The sequence below is a fragment of the Salvelinus namaycush genome, chromosome 21 (genome assembly GCF_016432855.1).
Source record: "Salvelinus namaycush isolate Seneca chromosome 21, SaNama_1.0, whole genome shotgun sequence".
NCBI lineage: Eukaryota > Metazoa > Chordata > Actinopteri > Salmoniformes > Salmonidae > Salvelinus > Salvelinus namaycush.
This window is the reverse complement of record NC_052327.1, coordinates 22,409,186-22,428,900: the sequence shown is the minus strand read 5'-3', so window position 1 is coordinate 22,428,900 and position 19,715 is coordinate 22,409,186. Positions and strand designations below refer to the sequence as shown.

Genomic DNA, 19,715 nt, shown 5'->3' with positions numbered 1-19,715 from the left:
CCGACAGGCTTAGCTTTACTTTTTATGTTCTGTTGACCAGTCCATCTCCCTTCTCAATATAGTGGTCTATTAGAAAGGGAAAGGGGAAAGTGGGATACCTCGTCAGTTGTACAACTGAATGCCTTCAACTGAAATGTGTTTTCCGCATTTAACCCATCCCCTCTAAATCAGAGAGGTGCGGGGGCTGCCTTAATCGACATCCACGTCTTCGGCGCTCCGGGAACAGGGGGTTAAATGCCTTGCTCAGGGATTTGATCCAGTAACCTTTCGGTTAGTGGCCCAACGCTCTAACCACTACTATCTATTACACTGTAACAGACACTTCCTCATATAGGTGTATCTAAAGGTTTAATGAACGATCATAGTGTTTTAACATGTAGGCTACCGCATGCTATTAGTGAAGAATTTCTCTGACCTTTTACCCTATCTAACAAAGCTTTAGATCTTCACATGGTCACTCAAGGTCAACAGGGAAACTAGGCTTCAACAGTTATATAGAAATATACAGTATAATGCTTACTTAGCCTTCTATGGAAGGATGGACAGATCCACACTGTAGACATAGTACTTCATGGTTACATTAGATTTATTGCAGTTGAGGTTTACTTAGTGTTTAGAAAATTAGAGCAGATCTCACAGGACCATCGAGGGTGAGAGAGGGGGCTTAATGTCATTCTGAAGCAGCAGAGATAGACGGCTGGGGTCCAGTCCAGTGTGGTGCCAACAGGACAGGTCTCTCTTAGGATCTCTTTTACCCAGACCTGACCTTTACTAGTCCTCTCAGACCCGGTTACATTCAAACAGTCGTACAGACAATGTCACCATGCATCATTAAGTTGGACCACAGACAATCCTAGCACATTTCAACAATTATTGTCATAGTGAAATACTCTTCTATTGAGCTTGCCATAGTGTTGTTTTAACATTCCAGAAAAAAAATCTGGTGTTCTAAGAAGGTGTGTCAAGGTGCGTTTACAGTTAAAATGTGTTATTTTGGTTTTTCATAACTACAACAAGGCAACTAGGGAGCTAAATGTTTAGCCTAAACCAAACTCTTGGCTCCTACAGTAGATATATCTCCTTTTTCCAATCATCCTTACCTCTTCCTCTCTCACCTATTTCCTCCTCCCTCTGTTTTGCCTCCCCTCTCTGCTTGCCCTCCACTTCTTCCTTACGTCCTCTCTCTCAGTTTCAGCTGTGCATCAGACCAGTGAGTGAAGTAATCACTGGTGTGATGAGGCAGACTTATTGTTGTTCCTAGGCCATATCCTCCTATGAACCTCCACAGTGGAGTGGGGGAGGAACAACCCTTAACAAGCACTTCAGCAGGGTGAGGGGATACTTGCAGGTTAGGGGGAATGGTGGGGTATTTGAGTAGGCTAGTAGTGCAGCACAGGTGCAACCCTGCTAAGGAGGCGCAGGAAAAACCAACAGTCGATCTATTCACTTGTTCTTCCTCTTCAAGGTGGGCGGATGTGGTGATGCATGAGGTTGGGGGTGTGTCTTGGGCGTAACACTCTCCCTCTTGGGAGTGTTGTTGAGGATGTCCAGGCTCTTGCGACTGGACGAGATGACATCAGCCACAAACTTGGTGCAGTCCGCACAGACATCCCGCAGGCTGCAGCCATGGGTGTACAGGTGGGGGAACTCCTCCTCCACAGACCGGCGGGAGAGAGTACGCAGAGATCTGTGGAGAGGGAGACAGGTGTTATAACCCTTCAGTGGAGTGCTCTGAGTATATAACATGACCAGGAACACTCTAATCAGGTCGCATTGGCCTGGAGTTTTTCCCGGTCAGGGCACATGGTTTGGAACAACTCTAGGCCCTACCCATCTATAATGGCCTAAAGGGGGACATTAAAGACTGACTGCGGAGCAATCAGATGGGTAATTATTACATAATGGCTACTTCGAGATCTGAGTGAAATGGAGGAGTTACATAACAAATGCTGAGAAATCTAGAGGATGGCAAGTGATTGGATTAAGCATGTGAGTTACTATTGGCTGGGGTGAGCCAAGACTTCCTCTGCTGAGGTAAAGAGATCCAGTTCAGTGGCCATGAAGTAACTCAAATAGACTGAAAGATATACTGTACAGGCAAACAAGACTCACTTGTAGACCTCACTCTTGCGACCATGGCTCTTTGGGCTGCTGTGAAAGCCCACAGTGTAGACTGGGATGTGGGCCATCTTCTTGGAAGGAATCTTCATCTGTGGCAAAGGGTGAGGGAAAATAGATAGTTAAAATGGGCATGGGTGAGGAGGAAGAGGAAGAGGAGGAGGAGTAGGACATTTGAAGAACTGAGAGAGATCATATATCTGCAGGAGAAAGTGAAGAGGAAATGGCAGACTTAATATGATTAGGAAATATGAGATAAGACAGAGCTGCGAGAATGAGGGAGAAACAATGTCACAAAGCATCAACCTCAACAGAACCTCACAGCACAATCACAAACTATACTGAACAAAAAAAATAAACACAACATGTAAAGTGTTGGTCCCATGTTTCATGAGCTGGATTAAAAGAACCCAGAAATGTTCTCTATCACAAAAAGCTTATTTTTCTGAAATGTTGTGCACAAATTTATTTACATCCTTGTTAGTGAGCATTTCTCCTTTGCCAAGAAAATCCATCCACCTGACAGGTGTGGTATGTCAAGAAGCTGAATAAACAGCATGATCATTACACAAGTGCACCTTGTGCTGGGGACAATAAAAGGCCACTCTAAAATTTGCAGTTTTGTCACACAACGCCACAGATGTCTTAAGTTTTGAGGGAGTGTCAAATTGGCATGCTGATTGCAGGAATGTCCACCAGAGCTGTTGCCAGATAATTTAATGTTAATTTCTCTACCATAAGCTGCCTCCAACGTTGTTTTAGAGAATTTGGCAGTATATCCAACCGGGCTCACAACCGCAGACCACATGTATCCACGCCAGCTCAGTACCTCCACATCCAGCTTCTTCACCTGCGGGATCATCTGAGACCAGCCACCCGGACATCTGATGAAACTGAGGAGTATTTCTGTCTGTAATAAAGCCCTTTTGTGGGGAAAAACTCATTCTGATTGGCTGGGCCTGGCTCCCCAGTGGGTGGACCTATGCCCCTCCAGGCCCACCCATGGCCCCGCCCCTGCCGTCATGTGAAATCCATATATTAGGGCCTAATGAATTTATTTCATTTGACTGACTTCCTTATATGAAATGTAACTCAGTAAAACCGTTGAAATTGTTGCATGTTGCGTTTACATTTTTGTTCAGTATATATTCAGAACCATGAACTTACAAAACAGAAACAGCAAAGACAAACCACAATCTCACACGACAAACTACAACAGCACAGACCTAAAACCTATTTAGCACAGAAACACAAATGGTCTGATGACTGAGGCACAAATTAAAATAATTGACATGATTAAATGCACAGAATAATATTATGAGCCACCACAGAACATATTTTGCTCGTCTAATGATATATACTGTATATTGAATACAAACCACATTAGCAGAAAGAACTGTGAAAACATTACACATTCCAAAAACATGAATTTGCATTTACACTGTCAAAGAGGAAGGGGATGTAGGATACCTTTGCACTGCAGGATCCACAGACAGACCTGAAGGAGAGAGAAGCACAGGGACAGAGCTAAGAATCCCCCGAATTACACTGCCAACAACACATATGGCGCTATTCAATCAAACCCACAATGGTATGTAAAAAGTAACATTATTCTTGTTCTTCTTGACCAAGTTTAAATTAATTGAATATAGTGTTATTTCAAAAGGCGCATGTACTAATGTTTACTGACCTTTTACAGAGCAGGCAGGTGGATGGCCAGGAAAAGAGGGGGAATTTAATTCTGCAGCAACAGCACACCTGGGAGACACATACATATACTATCGATAAAACCTCGCTCATAAGGCTTTGAGAGAACAATATGAAAGGATATGACGTAACTGCCTGTACCTTGCCTCTCCTCAGATTGTCATACAGTTCCTTGTTCTGGAGGTACTTCTCCATCTCTGCTTTCACCAGCACACGACGCACATTGATGACCTCATCGACTGTTAAGGCAAGACTCTCCACTGGGTGACTGAATTCCTCCTTCACAGGGATATAGAGAGGGGTTGAGTAGGTAGAGAGGAGATTGCATAGATTAGTCAGGTCAGGTTGAAGTGGAGCACCCAGGGGAAGCAGTGTGGAGAGGTGATCAAAGACAATGGGCCACTCACCATCCACTTGGGTTTATAGCCACCCCGAGAGCTGGAGCCAGTCTCTGCCCCTTCTGTGGTCTCATCCACTGAGCTGAGAGAGATACGGGCAGGGGAGAGGGGCACCCAGCCTGGCACAGGAAGAGGGGCTTGGAACAGGGAGATGGAGACAGACAGACGAATAGGAAGAAAGCTTTGAATCACAGTCCATGATGTTCTTCTATTGAGTCAGAGCTCTGAACATCCAAAGCTGTAGGTTAAAAATGAGCCGTCAATGAAATAAATTAGTGGTGACATCTAGTGTTTTTATCTGTCTGTTTTTGGTGGAGTATAACGCATGTAGGAACACTTGCAAGGAGATCACAGCAGATCCTTTTTTGACATTCAAGAGGGGAACTAAATTGGGGTCGGAGTAAATAAAAATGAGGCTAGGTATTAGTAGTAAGACTTTGTATGTGATGTAACCTCTAAGACTAAATAAGTGCCAATGTCTTCTTTATGCTAAATGTAAAGGAAGCAGAAGCGAGGACTAACCCTGTGACATGGCTGTAGACTCCTATGGGGTTTAACCACAGCCAAGTCTTACGGTTAGACCAAGGACCATTCAACTAGAAAACAACAGCAGGCTAAATGTAGGCTAATGTAAATCAGCTGCTCATCACTACATTTTGGACAAGTCTGTGATGAGAAAGGGTTGACATTCCCCTAGAACAGTGGTGACAACTCACTGAACCCCCATTTGTTTTTGTTCTCTCCTACTATGGTCAAAACCAGGTCAAAACCAACTCAGTCGGCTTGTGGTTACAGAGTCCACCCTGAGATTGGAAGGTTGGGAGTTTAATTTGATAGATTGGGGGTAAGGGCCTCCATTCTGGCTAAGGTTTGTGTAAGGAGATGGAGAACTTACTTACTAACTAACTATGGTCAACACATCTCCCTCATCTCACCAATCAAGGGGCGTAAGAAACCAATCAAACCCATTAGCTGTTTTCCTCCTAGCATTTTATGGATCTAGTTCTTATCTGTACAGCTTTATACGTTTATTATATCCATCATGAAGCCCTAAAAAAAACTATTGCATTTTATTTATTTAACATTTAACAGTTTACACCAATGTTTTTTATTTGCAAATATATTATTTTTTTGTCAGGCTTGCTTTTCAACATAAATAAATATTTGACATGGCCAAAATACCAAAATATCTGTTTCATAAACTGATTACAGTCAGTAGCTTAATGACTGGAGCTACAGTATCACATGAATACAGTAAATGTCTCCCTCTGTTGACCAAGACCTGAAACTGTCTGCAGTGAGAGGAGGCTCAGTGAGCATACTGACCTCTGTGCGTGGGGGGTGGCCCAGCCCCTGAGAGCGTGTGTGACCGTGGTCTCTCGCCCCTCCGCAACACAGCCCCTCCCAGATGTGCGGATTCGGACAGTGAGGGGAGAATCTCCCCCCTGAGCTCAGCCAGGTCATGTTCAGAGAAGGAGCGGTCCCGTTTCATGGATGTGGGAAAACTCTCAGCCCGGCAGAGCTCTCCTGGAGACTCCTCATCCTGCAGCAACAACAAGACCGGAGGAGGAGGAAATGGAACATGACTTCTTGTGTGAGAGGCTTAATTGGTAGATGTTGTTGTAGTTATCTTCTCTCTTTCCTCTCACCTCCAAAATACTCATCTCCTCCATCTCCTGAAGAGTAGGAGCTTTGAGCAGAACACGAGGATGAGATGGGGGGCGGGACCTAAGCTCTGAGACTGACAGGTCAATGCAGGAAGTAGATTTGAAATCACACGGGAAGTTGGGTGCCAGACAGGGCAAGGAGCCAAACGCTGGGGAATGAAACACAACACACAAACACTGAACTCTCAAACACATTTAGAATACATGCCACGCTAGGTAGATGCTACGTGTATGGGTCGTTCTTGAATCGCGGTGGTATTTGCATCCCTTGCCTTTGCAACCATGAAAAACACTTAAAGGACAAATAGTCCAATCAAATTGTATTTATACTTATGGGCCCTTCCCAACAATGCAGAGAAAGAAAATAGATAAATAATAGAAAAGTAAAACATGTAATAACAAAAGTAATAAATAACTTGGCTATATACACAGGGTATCATTACCAAGTCGATGTGCAGGGGTATGAGGTAATTGAGATAGATATGTACATATAAAAGGAATAAAGTGACTAGGCAACAGGATAGATAATAAACAGTAGCAGCAACGTATGTGATGTGTAAAACAAATAGTTAGTGCATAAAGGGTTTAATGCAGATAGTCCGGGTAGCTATTTGGTTAACTACAGTGGAGGCTGCTGAGGGGTGGACAGCTCATAATAATGGCTAGAACGGAGCAAATGGAATGGCATCAAACCATGTGTTTGATGTTTTTGATACCATTCTACTTATTCTGATCCAGCCATTACCACAAGCCCATCCTCCCAAATTAAGGTGCCACCAGCCTCCGGTGGTTAACTATTTAACTAATTATTTTCAAAGTCTTATGGCTTGGGGTATAAGCTGTTCAGGGTCCTGTTGATTCCAGATTTGGTGCATCGGTACCACTTGCAGTGTGGTAGCAGAGAAAACAGTCTATGACTAGGGTGGCTGGAGTCTTTGATCATTTTTACGGCCTTCCTCTGACACTCCCTGGTATAGAGGTCCTGGATGGCAGGGAGCTTGGCCCAGTACGCACTACCCTCTGTAGTGCCTTGCGGTCAGATGCCAAGCAGTTGCCATACCAAGCGGTGATGCAGTGGATCAAGATGCTCTCAATGGTGCAGCTGTAGAACGTTTTGAGGATCTGAGGGCCCATGCAAAACCTTTTCAGCCTCCTGAGGGGGAAGAGGCTTTATCGTGCCCTCTTCACGACTGTGTTGGTGTGTGTGTAGCATGAAAGATCCTTAGTGATATGGGCACGAAGTTCTCGACCAGCTCCACTACAGCCCCGTCAATATGAATGGGGGAGTGCTCGGCCCTCTGTTTCCTGGAGTCCACGATCAGCTCCTTCGTCTCACTGACGTTGAGGGAGAGGTTGCGTGCGTGGCCACACAGTTGTGGGTGAATAAGGAGCCCTGAGGGGCCCCCCTGTTGAGGGTCAGTGTGGCAGACGTGTTGTTGCCTACCCTTACCACCTGGGAGCAGCCCGTCAGGAAGTCCAGTTGCAGAGTAAGGTGTTCAGTCCCAGGGTCCTTAGCTTACTGATGAGCTTGGAGGGCACTATGGTGTTGAACGCTGGGCTGTAGTCATTGAACAGCATTCTCACATAGGTGTTCCTTTTGTCCAGGTGGGAGAGGGCAGTGTGGAGTGCAATAGAGATCGCATCATCTGTGGATCTGTTGGGACAGTATGCAAATTGGAGTGGGTCCAGTGTGTCTGGGATGATGGTGTTGATGTGAGCTGGGAGATTTGGTGTCACTTTTACCTTTTTAAACATGCTGGCTGGAGTTTTACTGTTATCTATTGCCATGGAAGGAGAGTTGTGACATAGGCTGAGTGGGACTCTGTTAAATAGTATTTCATGGCTTTCAAAGCATTTCATGGCTACAGATGTGAGTGCTACGGGGCAATAGTCATTTAAACATGTTACCCTGGTGTTCTTGGGCACAGGGACTATGGTGGTCTGCTTGAAACATGTAGGTATTACAGACTGAGTCAGGGAGAGGGTGAAAATATCAGTGAAGACACTTACCAGTTACACATCATACATGTTTTTGTTTTATATTGAACTATTGAACAAATCATTAAGAGTCTATTGACGCACCCCTGCATCAATCTAAGTAACAATTTGAAAAATCTGAAGATATTTCTTTTGCCTGGGCTGTGTCTCAATCCATCACATCCACATCTGCGGGCGAAGGTGGCCGAATTACAGCGGTGTTTGTCAGACCATGAGAAATCTCGAAAATCGCTCTCCTCACGAAAACAAAAATAAGGAGTTAAATGTGTCAAAAAAAACTATTTCCTGAGCTTTCTTAAAAACACTTCAATAGCTTATTCCTCATGATTTATTTTTCGACTGTCTTTTTTGCCATTTATGAATGTGTTATTCAATGCGTTTCTATGGGCTATAGTAGTAAAGGCCAAATCCATGGTATGACCATCTTAAAACAACTCCATAGCTTAGTTTTTTTTAAGAAAAAAAATATATATAAAAAGAATTTCGCTACACCCGCAATAATATCTGCTAAACACGTGTACGTGACCGATAAAATGTGATTATATATTTTTTTAAAGGATTGATGACCTTGGTGTTACTACTCCTCCTGGAGTGTTACTACTCCTCCTGGAGTGTTACTACTCCTCCCGGAGTGTTACTACTCCTCCCGGAGTGTTACTACTCCTCCCGGAGTGTTACTCTTCCTACTGGAGTGTTACTACTCCTCCTGGAGTGTTACTACTCCTACTGGAGTGTTACTACTCCTCCCGGAGTGTTTCTACTCCTACTGTTACTCTTCCTACTGGAGTGTTACTACTCCTCCCGGAGTGTTACTACTCCTCCCGGAGTGTTACTACTCCTACTGGAGTGTTACTACTCCTCCTGGAGTGTTACTACTCCTCCTGGAGTTTTACTACTCCTACTGTTACTATTCCTACTGGAGTGTTACTACTCCTCCTGGAGTGTTACTACTCCTACTGGAGCGGTAGTACTCCTCCTGGAGTTTTACTACTCCTCCTGTTACTACTCCTCCTGGAGTGTTACTACTCCTCCTGGAGTGTTACTACTCCTCCCGGAGTGTTACTATTCCTCCCGGAGTGTTACTATTCCTCCCGGAGTGTTACTAGTCCTCCCGGAGTGTTACTAGTCCTCCCGGAGTGTAACTAGTCCTCCTGGAGTGTAACTAGTCCTCCTGGAGTGTTACTACTCCTACTGGAGTGTTACTACTCCTACTGGAGTGTTACTACTCCTACTGGAGTGTTACTGCTGCTCCTGGAGTGTTACTACTCCTCCTGGAGTGTTACTACTCCTCCTGGGGTGTTACTACTCCTCCTGGGGTGTTACTATTCCTCCTGGAGTGTTACTACTCCTCCTGGAGTGTTACTACTCCTCCTGGAGTGTTACTACTCCTCCTGGAGTGTAACTACTCCTACTGGAGTGTTACTACTCCTCCCGGAGTGTAACTACTCCTACTGGAGTGTTACTACTCCTCCCGGAGTGTAACTACTCCTACTGGAGTGTTACTACTCCTCCCGGAGTGTAACTACTCCTACTGGAGTGTTACTAGTCCTCCTGGAGTGTTACTAGTCCTCCTGGAGTGTTACTACTCCTCCTGGAGTGTTAGTGTTACTACTCCTACTGGAGTGTTACTACTCCTCCTGGAGTTTTACTACTCCTCCTGTTACTATTCCTCCTGGAGTGTTACTACTCCTCCTGGAGTGTTACTACTCCTCCTGGAGTGTTACTACTGCTCCTGGAGTGTTACTACTGCTCCTGGAGTGTTACTACTGCTCCTGGAGTGTTACTAATCCTACTGGAGTGTTACTACTCCTCCTGGAGTGTTACTACTCCTCCTGTTACTATTCCTACTGGAGTGTTACTATTCCTCCTGGAGCGGTACTACTCCTCCTGGACTGTTACTACTCCTCCTGGAGTGTTACTACTCCTCCCGGAGTGTAACTAGTCCTCCCGGAGTGTTACTAGTCCTCCTGGAGTGTTACTAGTCCTCCTGGAGTGTTACTACTCCTACTGGAGTGTTACTACTCCTCCTGTTACTATTCCTCCTGGAGTGTTACTACTCCTCCTGGAGTGTTACTACTCCTCCTCCTGGAGTGTTACTACTCCTCCTCCTGGAGTGTTACTACTCCTCCTCCTGGAGTGTTACTACTCCTACTGGAGTTTTACTACTCCTCCTGTTACTATTCCTACTGGAGTGTTACTACTCCTACTGGAGTTTTACTACTCCTCCTGTTACTATTCCTACTGGAGTGTTACTACTCCTCCTGGAGTGTTACTACTCCTACTGGAGTTTTACTACTCCTACTGGAGGCACAATGTTATCATAATGGTTAAAGAAAATTAAGTCATTAAGCTACCATATTAGTTGATTTAGAATGGGAATATGTACCCAAATACATTTCAATTAAAAACATTTTATTTTTTTTAATTCCAAAATGCCACCATAATTGAAGAACGACCCATATAGTTCTAAGTGTTAATGCACTGGCAGTGATGCCCATACATCTCTTGGAGCCGGGTGGGTCCACAGGCTTCAGTTTGCGCTCCTGTTTGATTTCAGCGAGGACGCGTTCATGAAGGGACTGCTGCTCCTGAGGAGGAGGGGGCAGGTTGCGCTCCGACGCCTAGCATGCAACACAACACACAGGTAGACTGAGAACACAGGAGAAACAAACACAGACACACAGGACCCAGTCTCAGACTGTGTCTCACTGACCAGTCTATGCACAAGGTACTGGCACAGGCACAGTGCAGTCACATCAACAGAAGGGTGACCACATTTAAAATACTCAAATGCAGGATGATTTCGCGGGACATTCGCGGCACAGTGTAGCCTTTTTTTGTCACCCACCGCTCATGGTGTAGTGCTAATGACATCATCATTTCTTACATTTGGATCAACAGATGTAGCCTATTGAATATCATTATAGAATATGCATAAAATGCATCCTCCAATTGCAATGTCTGCCTAATCCCACACATAATGTCTCATGTAAATGATCTATTTTCAATAGGCCTACCCTCAAACAGCAAGTTAGGCATACCTAATTTTCAAAATAGGCCATCATCACTTTCTCGTAAATGAGAATTCTTCACGTTTTACGGTGAAACGTCCAAATCTGCATTGAGTTACTGTTTTGTGAGCACATTAGAGCAGTGTTAACAAACTTTATAGCCTTCCTGTATTCTGATTCAATCATGGAAGTCCAGAGAGGACATATGAATAAAACAATTTAAAATCCCTCATTTTGACATCACAAAATACATTTCTTGTGATCGGGACATAACATTTTTTTGTTGTTGAGATCACCAGATCAACTATAAATAGTAGTGGACTTATTGATGATAGATTGACAGTATGGCTGGGGAGACAGAGCCCATGGTGGATCAGCACATCCATTTTTATTTTGATTAAGGATTAACCCAGGTAGAAATTGCATTATGTCTGTCAGTTATAGATGGCTTCCAGTTTTGGCTCCAATACAATACCATTTTAAAGATGTAAAAGTACGGTTGCACTACTATTTTAAATGGATTGAATCTGGAATGTTCAGTGCAAGAAAAGTTACCACAACTGTGGTTGCAGACCACAAAGTTTACCAGTCTACCATTATAGATTTATTTTAATCTCTTTAATAGTTTTAACGGTGAGGTTGGCTTGTCAATAGCAGCAAAAACAAAGTTACAAACAACAATTAACAAGTAGTACAGAAAAATATAAATAGTAAAACAGGTGAAGTGAATCACATGTTGAGGTTTCTCAATAGTACAGTCTATTTGTCATTTCAGCCATAAATGGTGGGCAAAATGTTGTGGTGCTGAAGGACAGCTCCACCATTCATCCAGCTATAAAAATCAGCTCACTGACCCAACACATACTGTAACATGTGCAGTTTGTTTGGAATTTGTAATTCCTCAGTATGCCATTGTTTGCCTTTCATTGCCAGAGCTTTGATATGAAGGCCCAGGCCTATACACTAGCACATGGCTACCTACAACAGATGTGCTCTAATGAAAGGTCTTAGATCTTTGTAGTCTTTGGTCCACAATGACACTACTGTCAATCTACCATCAATACGTCCACTCCTATTTATAGAGTTTATCTCGTGATCTCAACAAAACAACTTTTGTTATGTCGTGATCTTGAGATAAATAAGTCTTGATCTCGATATAACGAGGGAATAGTTTTTTTATTCATATGTCCTCTCTGGACTTCCATAGTCCTCTCCAAGTTCAGCTGGAATTTAGCCTGAAAGGATTTGAAAAATGTGATTGGTTTACGATAGGCCTATGACATTGCCTACGTCTCGTCTTGCGCTACACATAATGTCAGATCTCAACAACGATTGGAGAAGTGTTTAACCTCACCAGTACTACATCCTTATTATATACATTTGGAGGACCACAATGGAAATAAGTCCCAGACTTTATTGTGTGTTATCCTCGATGATTTTATTCATGTGCATGTATGGCTTTTAAGTTTGTGTGCTTGTTTTTTTAAATGGTCGAATTAATAAACTAAACTAAAATTTGCTCATAAGCCAATGTGACTGCAAGAGACAGGTTGGAATTTCCAACTGAAATATGGGACAAATTAACTTTTTTTTCTTCCAAATTAGTGATGTTTGAATTTGTTGATAAAATGCAGGACTGTCCCGCACATGTGGTCACCCTAGTCAACAGAATAAAATGTAATTGAAGGGACACTCACTGGTTTCAGTGGAGGGCGAGACCTGATGAAGTCCAAAATAAGCTCATGGGCATTTCTTTTCACTCGTGTGGGGATGTCACCATCCTCCTACAGAGAGAAAATGAGTGAGGGAGATACATACAGGAGAAATAACTACTGTCATACATTAATCACTAAATTTCCCATGAAAATGGGTTGAATTATAGGTTGTATAATTCTGTGTTAATTCTGTCTAATCCATTGATCAAGAGTCTATCAGTACCAATACCCAGCTCACCATGACTTTCTGCAGCTGGAACTTGCGGGTGCGGATGTCCTGCATGAGCATCTCAAAGGGTGTGAGGCTGAACTCAGTGGGCAGTGTGTCAAACTCATGCTCCTGCACCTTCTTAAGTTTCACCCCCTGTCTCAGCTCCTTCATCAACTGGACCCAGAGATGAGTCTGAAATACACATATACAGTGCCCTCAGAAAGTATTCATACCCATTTACTTTTTCCACATTTTGTTGTGTTACAGCCTGCATTTAAAATTGATTAAATTGAGATTGTGTCACTGATCTACACACAATACTCCATAATGTCAAAGTGGAATTTTATTTGTAGAAAATGTTCACACAAAAAAACATATAAAAGCTGAAATGTCTACGGTCAATAAGTATTTAACCCCTTTGTTATGGCAAGGCTAAATAAGTGTTGGAGTAAAAATGTGCTTAACAAATTACATAATAACTTGCATGGACTCATTCAGTGTTCAATAATAGTGGTTAACATGATCTCTGTACCCCACATATACAATTATCTGTAAGGTCACTCAAAGATTCAACCACAAAGACCAGGGAGGTTTTTGAATGTCTTGCGATTGATAAAAGTACATTTAAAAAAGTACAAAAATAACAGACGTTGAATATCCCATTGAGCATGGTGAAGTTATGAATTAGGCTTTGGATGGTCTATCAATAAAGAGTCACTACAAAGATACAGGAGTCCTTCCTAACTCAGTTGCAGTTGAGGAAGGAAAACTGCTCAGGAATTTCACCATGAGGCAAATGGAGACTTAAATACAGTTACAGAGTTAAATGAGTGTGACAGGAGAAAACAAAGTATGGATCAACAACATTGTAGTTACTCCACAATAGTAACCTAAATGATAGAGTGAAAAGAAGTGAAAAAAAGAAGCCTGTACAGAATAAAAATATTCCAAAACATGCATTCTGTTTTTCAACATGGCACTTAAGTAATACTGCAAAGAATGTGGCAAAGAAATTAACTTTTTGTCCTGAATACAAATCAAATTTATTTATATAGCCCTTCTTACATCAGCTGATATCTCAAAGTGCTGTACAGAAACCCAGCCTAAAACCCCAAACAGCAAGCAATGCAGGTGTAGAAGCACGGTGGCTAGGAAACAAAGCGTTATGTTTGGGGCAAATCCAACACATCACTGAGTATCACCTCATATTTTCAAGCATGGTGGTGGCTGCTAAGGGTATGCTTGTCATCGGAAAGGACTAAGGAGTTTTTTTAGGATAAAAAGAAATGGAACACAGCTAAACACAGGAAAAATCCTAGAGGAAAACCTGTTTCAGTCTTCATCCCAACAAACACTGGGAGACAAATTCCCCTTTCAGCAGGACACTATCCTAAAGCACAAGGCCAAATCTACACTGGAGTTGCTTACCAAGATGACAGTGAATGTTCCTGCGTGGCCTAGTTGCAATTTTGAATTAAATCTGCTTGAAAGTCTATGGCAAGACTTGAAAATTGCTGTCTAGCAATGATCAACAACCAACTTGAAGAATTAAAAAAATAATAAATAGGCAAATATTGTACAATCCAGGTGTGCAAAGATCTTAGAGACTTTCCTTAGAAACCCTCACAGCTGTAATCGCTGCCAAAGGTGATTCTAACATGTATTGTCTCAGTGGGGTGAATACTTATCTAATCAAGATATACAGTTTTACCGTTTTCTTTTTCATAATTTTTTTAAATAAATGTTATAGCATTATTCTTCCACTTTGACATTATAGTATTTTGTGTAAATCGTTGACCAAAAATGACAATTAAACACATTTTAATTCCACTTTGTAAAACAATCAAATTTGGAAAATGTCAAGGGGTGTGAATACTTTCTGAAGGCAGTGTACACTCACACATAAGCCCTCATGTACCTCGCACACCCCATCAACCCAATGAAAGAACATATCCTCACCTACACACACAGTGACACAGACAACACACAATCCCTGAATCTCACCCAGTCTGTGTGTTTCAGTGCATCGATCTCAGCTTGATCTTCCTGAGGATCCTCTCCATTGATCTTCTTCAGCATCTACAGAGAAATGATAATACACTGATGATAACACAACTATTCAGTTAACAATGACTTCAGAGCTTTACACATGACGGCTCTGTAATCTCTGATATAGAGACAAATCGGGAACATACCTCCTTGGCATTTCGGATTTTGATCAGGAAGGTTTGCAGCTCAAGAGTCTCAACGAACAAGGCTCTGCACACAGCCTGGTAGTGCTCCGGAGCAAGGGCAGGGATTGCCAATCTGGAGGTGCACAGCGTCATCACCTGGCTGAATGTACACACTGGTCTTATAGCCCCCTTTTCTCCCTCCTCTTCCTCTTCCTCCTCCTCCTGTCCACTGTAGCCCTCATCTGTTGTTCCATTGCCACCGCCGGAGTCAGCCTGCAGGCTATGATCACCTCCCGCCATGCGCTCAATGAGCCGCTCCAGCTGAGGACTCAGCTCCCGCTCCTCACTGTCATCCAGTCCCCAGTCTAGGGCCTGGTAGATGGCCATGCCCAGAGACTGAACCAGCTGAGGAAACAGAAGCAAGTGATAGAGGAAATAAATAGGACTGAACAGCTGGAGACCTTGAGGTGGAGGGAAAAGGGCCAGCTCCAAATATGGAGACCGGCAGAGCAGACGTGTCCTTATAGTTGATAAAAGAGGGAAAAGACTGTGACAGTGGGTTGTGTATTACAGGGTGGGGATGAGGGGTTCAGAAACTCACCTGACGCTCTGCGATTGGTGGAAGGGGAGGTCCATCTGTGTCATCTATGAAGACAAGAAAGTAGGCATGCAGCTGCATTACCTCATCAACAAAAACTGTTTTATGCCTGCTCTCCTCCCTGACATGGTCTGGAGATCTCCATTTATTTCACACATTTTTTATACAATATATTCTGTGCTGATCCGAGAAATATTGGCTTTTTAGATCTGAAAAAGGTTATAACTCCATAATATAGCGTTGGGTTACTTTGCATTTCATGGGTCTAAATATGAATAGAAAATATGATATACAGAAGAAAATACAGACAAGATGCATCATTTTCCCACCATTGATCCCTTTATGACTCTAGAATGCGCATTTTTCATTTCACAGTCATTACATTCTATATATCTCATGTGCTGCAGACTCAACTCAGCTAGCCAGTAGCGGCTCAGTTTTCTGTGTGTACAGGGGAGCGCAGGGCTCAGATGTCAGTAATGACACCTGGGAGGCCTGAAACTACACGTTCAGCACAGCAGCCCTGCAGAACCGGAGACTAGTGGAGAGGCCTGGGTGAAGGGTCAGTGCTGCTCTTTCTGTCCAGAACAAAGCACTGAAAGCAGGGCTAGGCCCAGAGAAAATCTAAATATATCCGTGCCGTGGGCAAAGAGTCTGCCTGACACAAAGTGGTAGTACTGTTCTCTTTCAGAGGGTGAAGACATTTCTATTCAAGCCCATCAGAAGCAAAGTAATAGATCCTTTCTGAACCATTAGACAGGTTTCATTATGGCCGGTCAGGTTCATGTAACCAATGACACAGACAGTGTCTCTGAGAGAACATGGAGTCTTTCATCTTGTGCATGTCTGGTGATGATAGTTTCGCTGCGTTTAGACAGGCAGCCCAATTCTGATATTTTTTTCACTAATTGGCCAATCAGATAAGCTCTGAAAAAGATCTGACGTGATTGGTCCAAAGACCAATTTGTGGAAAAAAGATGAGAATTGGACTGCCTGTGTAAACACAGCCTTATTTCTCTTTCAGGCAATGTTTTCAAGATTTCATCTATTTTGGTACTGTTTTATGTCTGCTGGCCCTGTGATTTCTCCCACATTCAAAATATGGACCATATCATCTGTTGCCATGGAAATATGGGGGACAGGAAATGTTCATAAAAAACAGAGGGAGTTAAAAAATAAATACATAATACTATAGGGAAAAGAGAGGGCGGGGGACAGAATATAGAGAGAGTGAGATTACTAGTGACCTCACCAGGTACAATCCAAATATAGATACATCAACTTCCTGGTGACCTCATTCATAATCAGTATAAAACACACCCTTAGTAGGCTAACCTTAACCCTTAACCAACAATACCTGTAGCCAACTTCATTACTCACTCATTTGCCAGGGATAAGTAATTGTGATGACCAGACAGGTTGTGATGTGTGATGTGTGATGAAAGTCCAGAACAACATATGTATTCAACTCTACCCATACAGACCAACTGCATCAATAATGCAATACAATCGTGTCATCAGCAAGGATACATGTACCATACATATGCAGCAATATCCTTTGTTGCGGCCATTAAATTGACTGACTATCTTCTGTAAATGGTCCCATAAATGTAAACAAAAACATCCAAGAAACACCCCTCCTAAGTAAACAACTCCCAAGACAAGATGACCACAGTGACCCTGTAGTGAGCTATCAATAACTGTCTCTGTTATTCATTGTGATTTACATGGTTCTTACATTCTTACATTACATGGTTCTTTATATACTTTTGTCGTTGTTCAATAATAATAAAAACTACAAAGTATTTATATATTTGGGCCTATACAACTCTGTCTCAGCAACTGATCTATAGCCTAAACTATTGGATGAACTATTGTCCAACTTGTTGTGGCATAATTTTACTTGTATTACCTCTTACAAAGTAACCTATTTAAAATGAAATAGAAAATTAGCATAGTGATAAGGTGATTTCATATTTTTCTCTACTTTATGTGTTATTTCCATGGTCACCCTTAATGTTGCAACATTTCGTAATCTACTAGCCTACTATCTTTTTCCACTCCCAATTGTATCCTGTATTTTATCATGTCATGGCCCAGTTAGTTATGCCAGCAACTCTGTTTTTAGAGTTTTGCTTTGGGCCCTTTGGACCCTTTGGATGCTTTAACAGAAACACTTGTGAATGGTAAACTGATTACAAATCTGCACAATATGTCTAAAGTCCAAACCTTATGTAACAAATCGATAAATGGTTGGAATTGCACTGTATGAATAATTGCCAATCCAAGCCATCCCTGTGTGGAGGGAGTGCGACTGACGGATTTATTGTAAATTGCTAATTCAAAACAATATACCATGTTGCGATTATAGCCTACAAATAGGAAATCAATAGCCTATCAAATTCATTGAGCAATAGCTGAAAAGCCTATTCTAAATTATATTGTAGGCTATAGTTTTAATGAAGGTATTTTGGTGCAGCACATGGCAGTCAGGAAGTTAGATAAATAAATAAGATGAGCTAACAGAGCTCTCTTACCTGGTTCTTGCTTTGGGGAAACCGTCCCATCCCTGAGCAGGAGTATAGAGGACGGGTCCTTCACCCGGTAAACTCCACCAGTCACAGTGGCCGGGCGCGGCACTCTCAACCAGCTGCAGTATTGATAACACATCGCCCAAGCCTGCTCCTCGTTTATGGGCTGCTCGTAGGATTTCAACACTTCTTCAAGAGACAGTTCTCTGGGGTCGCTCAGGTCCCGCGCCTCTGCCCGGTCCGTGGGAGCAGACACCCTTGAATCTCCATCCTTGGCGCTTCTGTTTGTTGATCTGGCCATGGCTGCGGTAGGCGACCGATCCCATTACTCCGCCGGCTCTGAGGCCATTATCTGTTCACGCCGGGTTCCTTCCTTCCCCACAGCACGCCAACTCAACTGCCGCAGCTGCGAGTTACCATAACAGTAAACGAAAGCGATCTTTGATCTGCATGAATTTCAATCAGTGCCGAAAGGAGAGGAGGCGGGAGGAGGAAACCTTACGCCAGTGTCGCAATCAACCTGCAAGGAGAAAAAGGGGAAAACTTGTTAAATGTTTGACCACCGACCAGACGTGGTAAACAATGATGAAGAGATACATTAATCTTTAAAGCTTATTGTTATTGAGAGAATAGACCATAACCTTAGGTTTGACAGTCTGGTTCCCCAGATTTTCGGCTCCACTGCAGCGCATCCCAACAGCCGCTGTGCTCCGCCCCTGTCTCACGCATCCTGAGCATTTATTTATTTATTTATTTATTCTTTATTTTACCAGGTAAGTTGACTGAGAACACATTCTCATTTGCAGCGACGACCTGGGGAATAGTTACAGGGGAGAGGAGGGGGATGAATGAGCCAATTGTAAACTGGGGATCATCGAAACAACCCACAAAATATTGAAACCACAATCCTATCAAAGTAGGCTACAGGGCGATCAACAGAAGCAGTGCATCATGCAGAAACTCATTCACGAGATTCAACCCCTATGTAGGCCCAAGGAAATAATAGCCAGCCGACTACAAATAAGAGCTTGTAAAGGGTTTATAAGTAGTTATAGACTGTTCATCATTAGTTAATATAGGATAGTGTAGTTTATAAATCAGTAATAACCTTGTAATAAGCATTGCTTGAAAATGTAATTCATTGACTACAGCTCAGCGTTCAACACTATTGTCCGCTCCAAGCTCATCACCAAGCTTAGGACCCTGGGACAGAACACCTCCCTCTGCAACTGGAAACTGGACTTCCTGAGGAGCCGACTCCAGGTGGTAGGGTAGGCAACATCACCTTTGCCACACTGACCCTCAACAAGGGGGCCCGAAAGAGGTGTGTGCTTAGTCCCCTCCTATTCACCCACGACTGCGTGGCCACATACAACTTCAACACCATCATCAAGTTTGCTGACGACACGATGGTGGTAGGCTTGATCACATCGGACGATGAGACAGGTAGGAGGTGTGGTGGCGGGACAACATCTCCCTCAATGTCAACAAGACCAATGAGCTGATCGTGGACTACAGGAAAGGGGGGACAAGCACGCCCCCATCCATATTAATGGAACTGCACTGGAGCAGGTTGAGAGTTTCAAG

The 19,715-nt window shown here is 43.0% G+C and overlaps 1 protein-coding gene across 1 annotated transcript; it reads right to left on the bottom strand.

Moving 5' to 3' along the window:
• Window positions 1–919: 919 nt before the first annotated feature.
• LOC120066201 (protein spire homolog 2-like) lies at window positions 920–18,815 on the bottom strand. The gene is made up of 16 exons (XM_039017398.1): window positions 18,770–18,815; window positions 18,135–18,648; window positions 15,601–15,644; window positions 15,021–15,404; window positions 14,830–14,904; window positions 12,853–13,017; window positions 12,597–12,683; window positions 10,389–10,509; window positions 5,873–6,039; window positions 5,550–5,766; window positions 4,233–4,360; window positions 3,967–4,104; window positions 3,809–3,876; window positions 3,589–3,616; window positions 2,113–2,210; window positions 920–1,687 (listed from the first exon to the last, which is right to left on the bottom strand). The coding sequence occupies exons 2-16, from the start codon at window positions 18,427–18,429 to the stop codon at window positions 1,444–1,446; spliced, it is 2,259 nt and encodes a 752-aa protein (XP_038873326.1). The 5' UTR covers window positions 18,430–18,648; window positions 18,770–18,815; the 3' UTR covers window positions 920–1,443.
• Window positions 18,816–19,715: the final 900 nt, after the last annotated feature.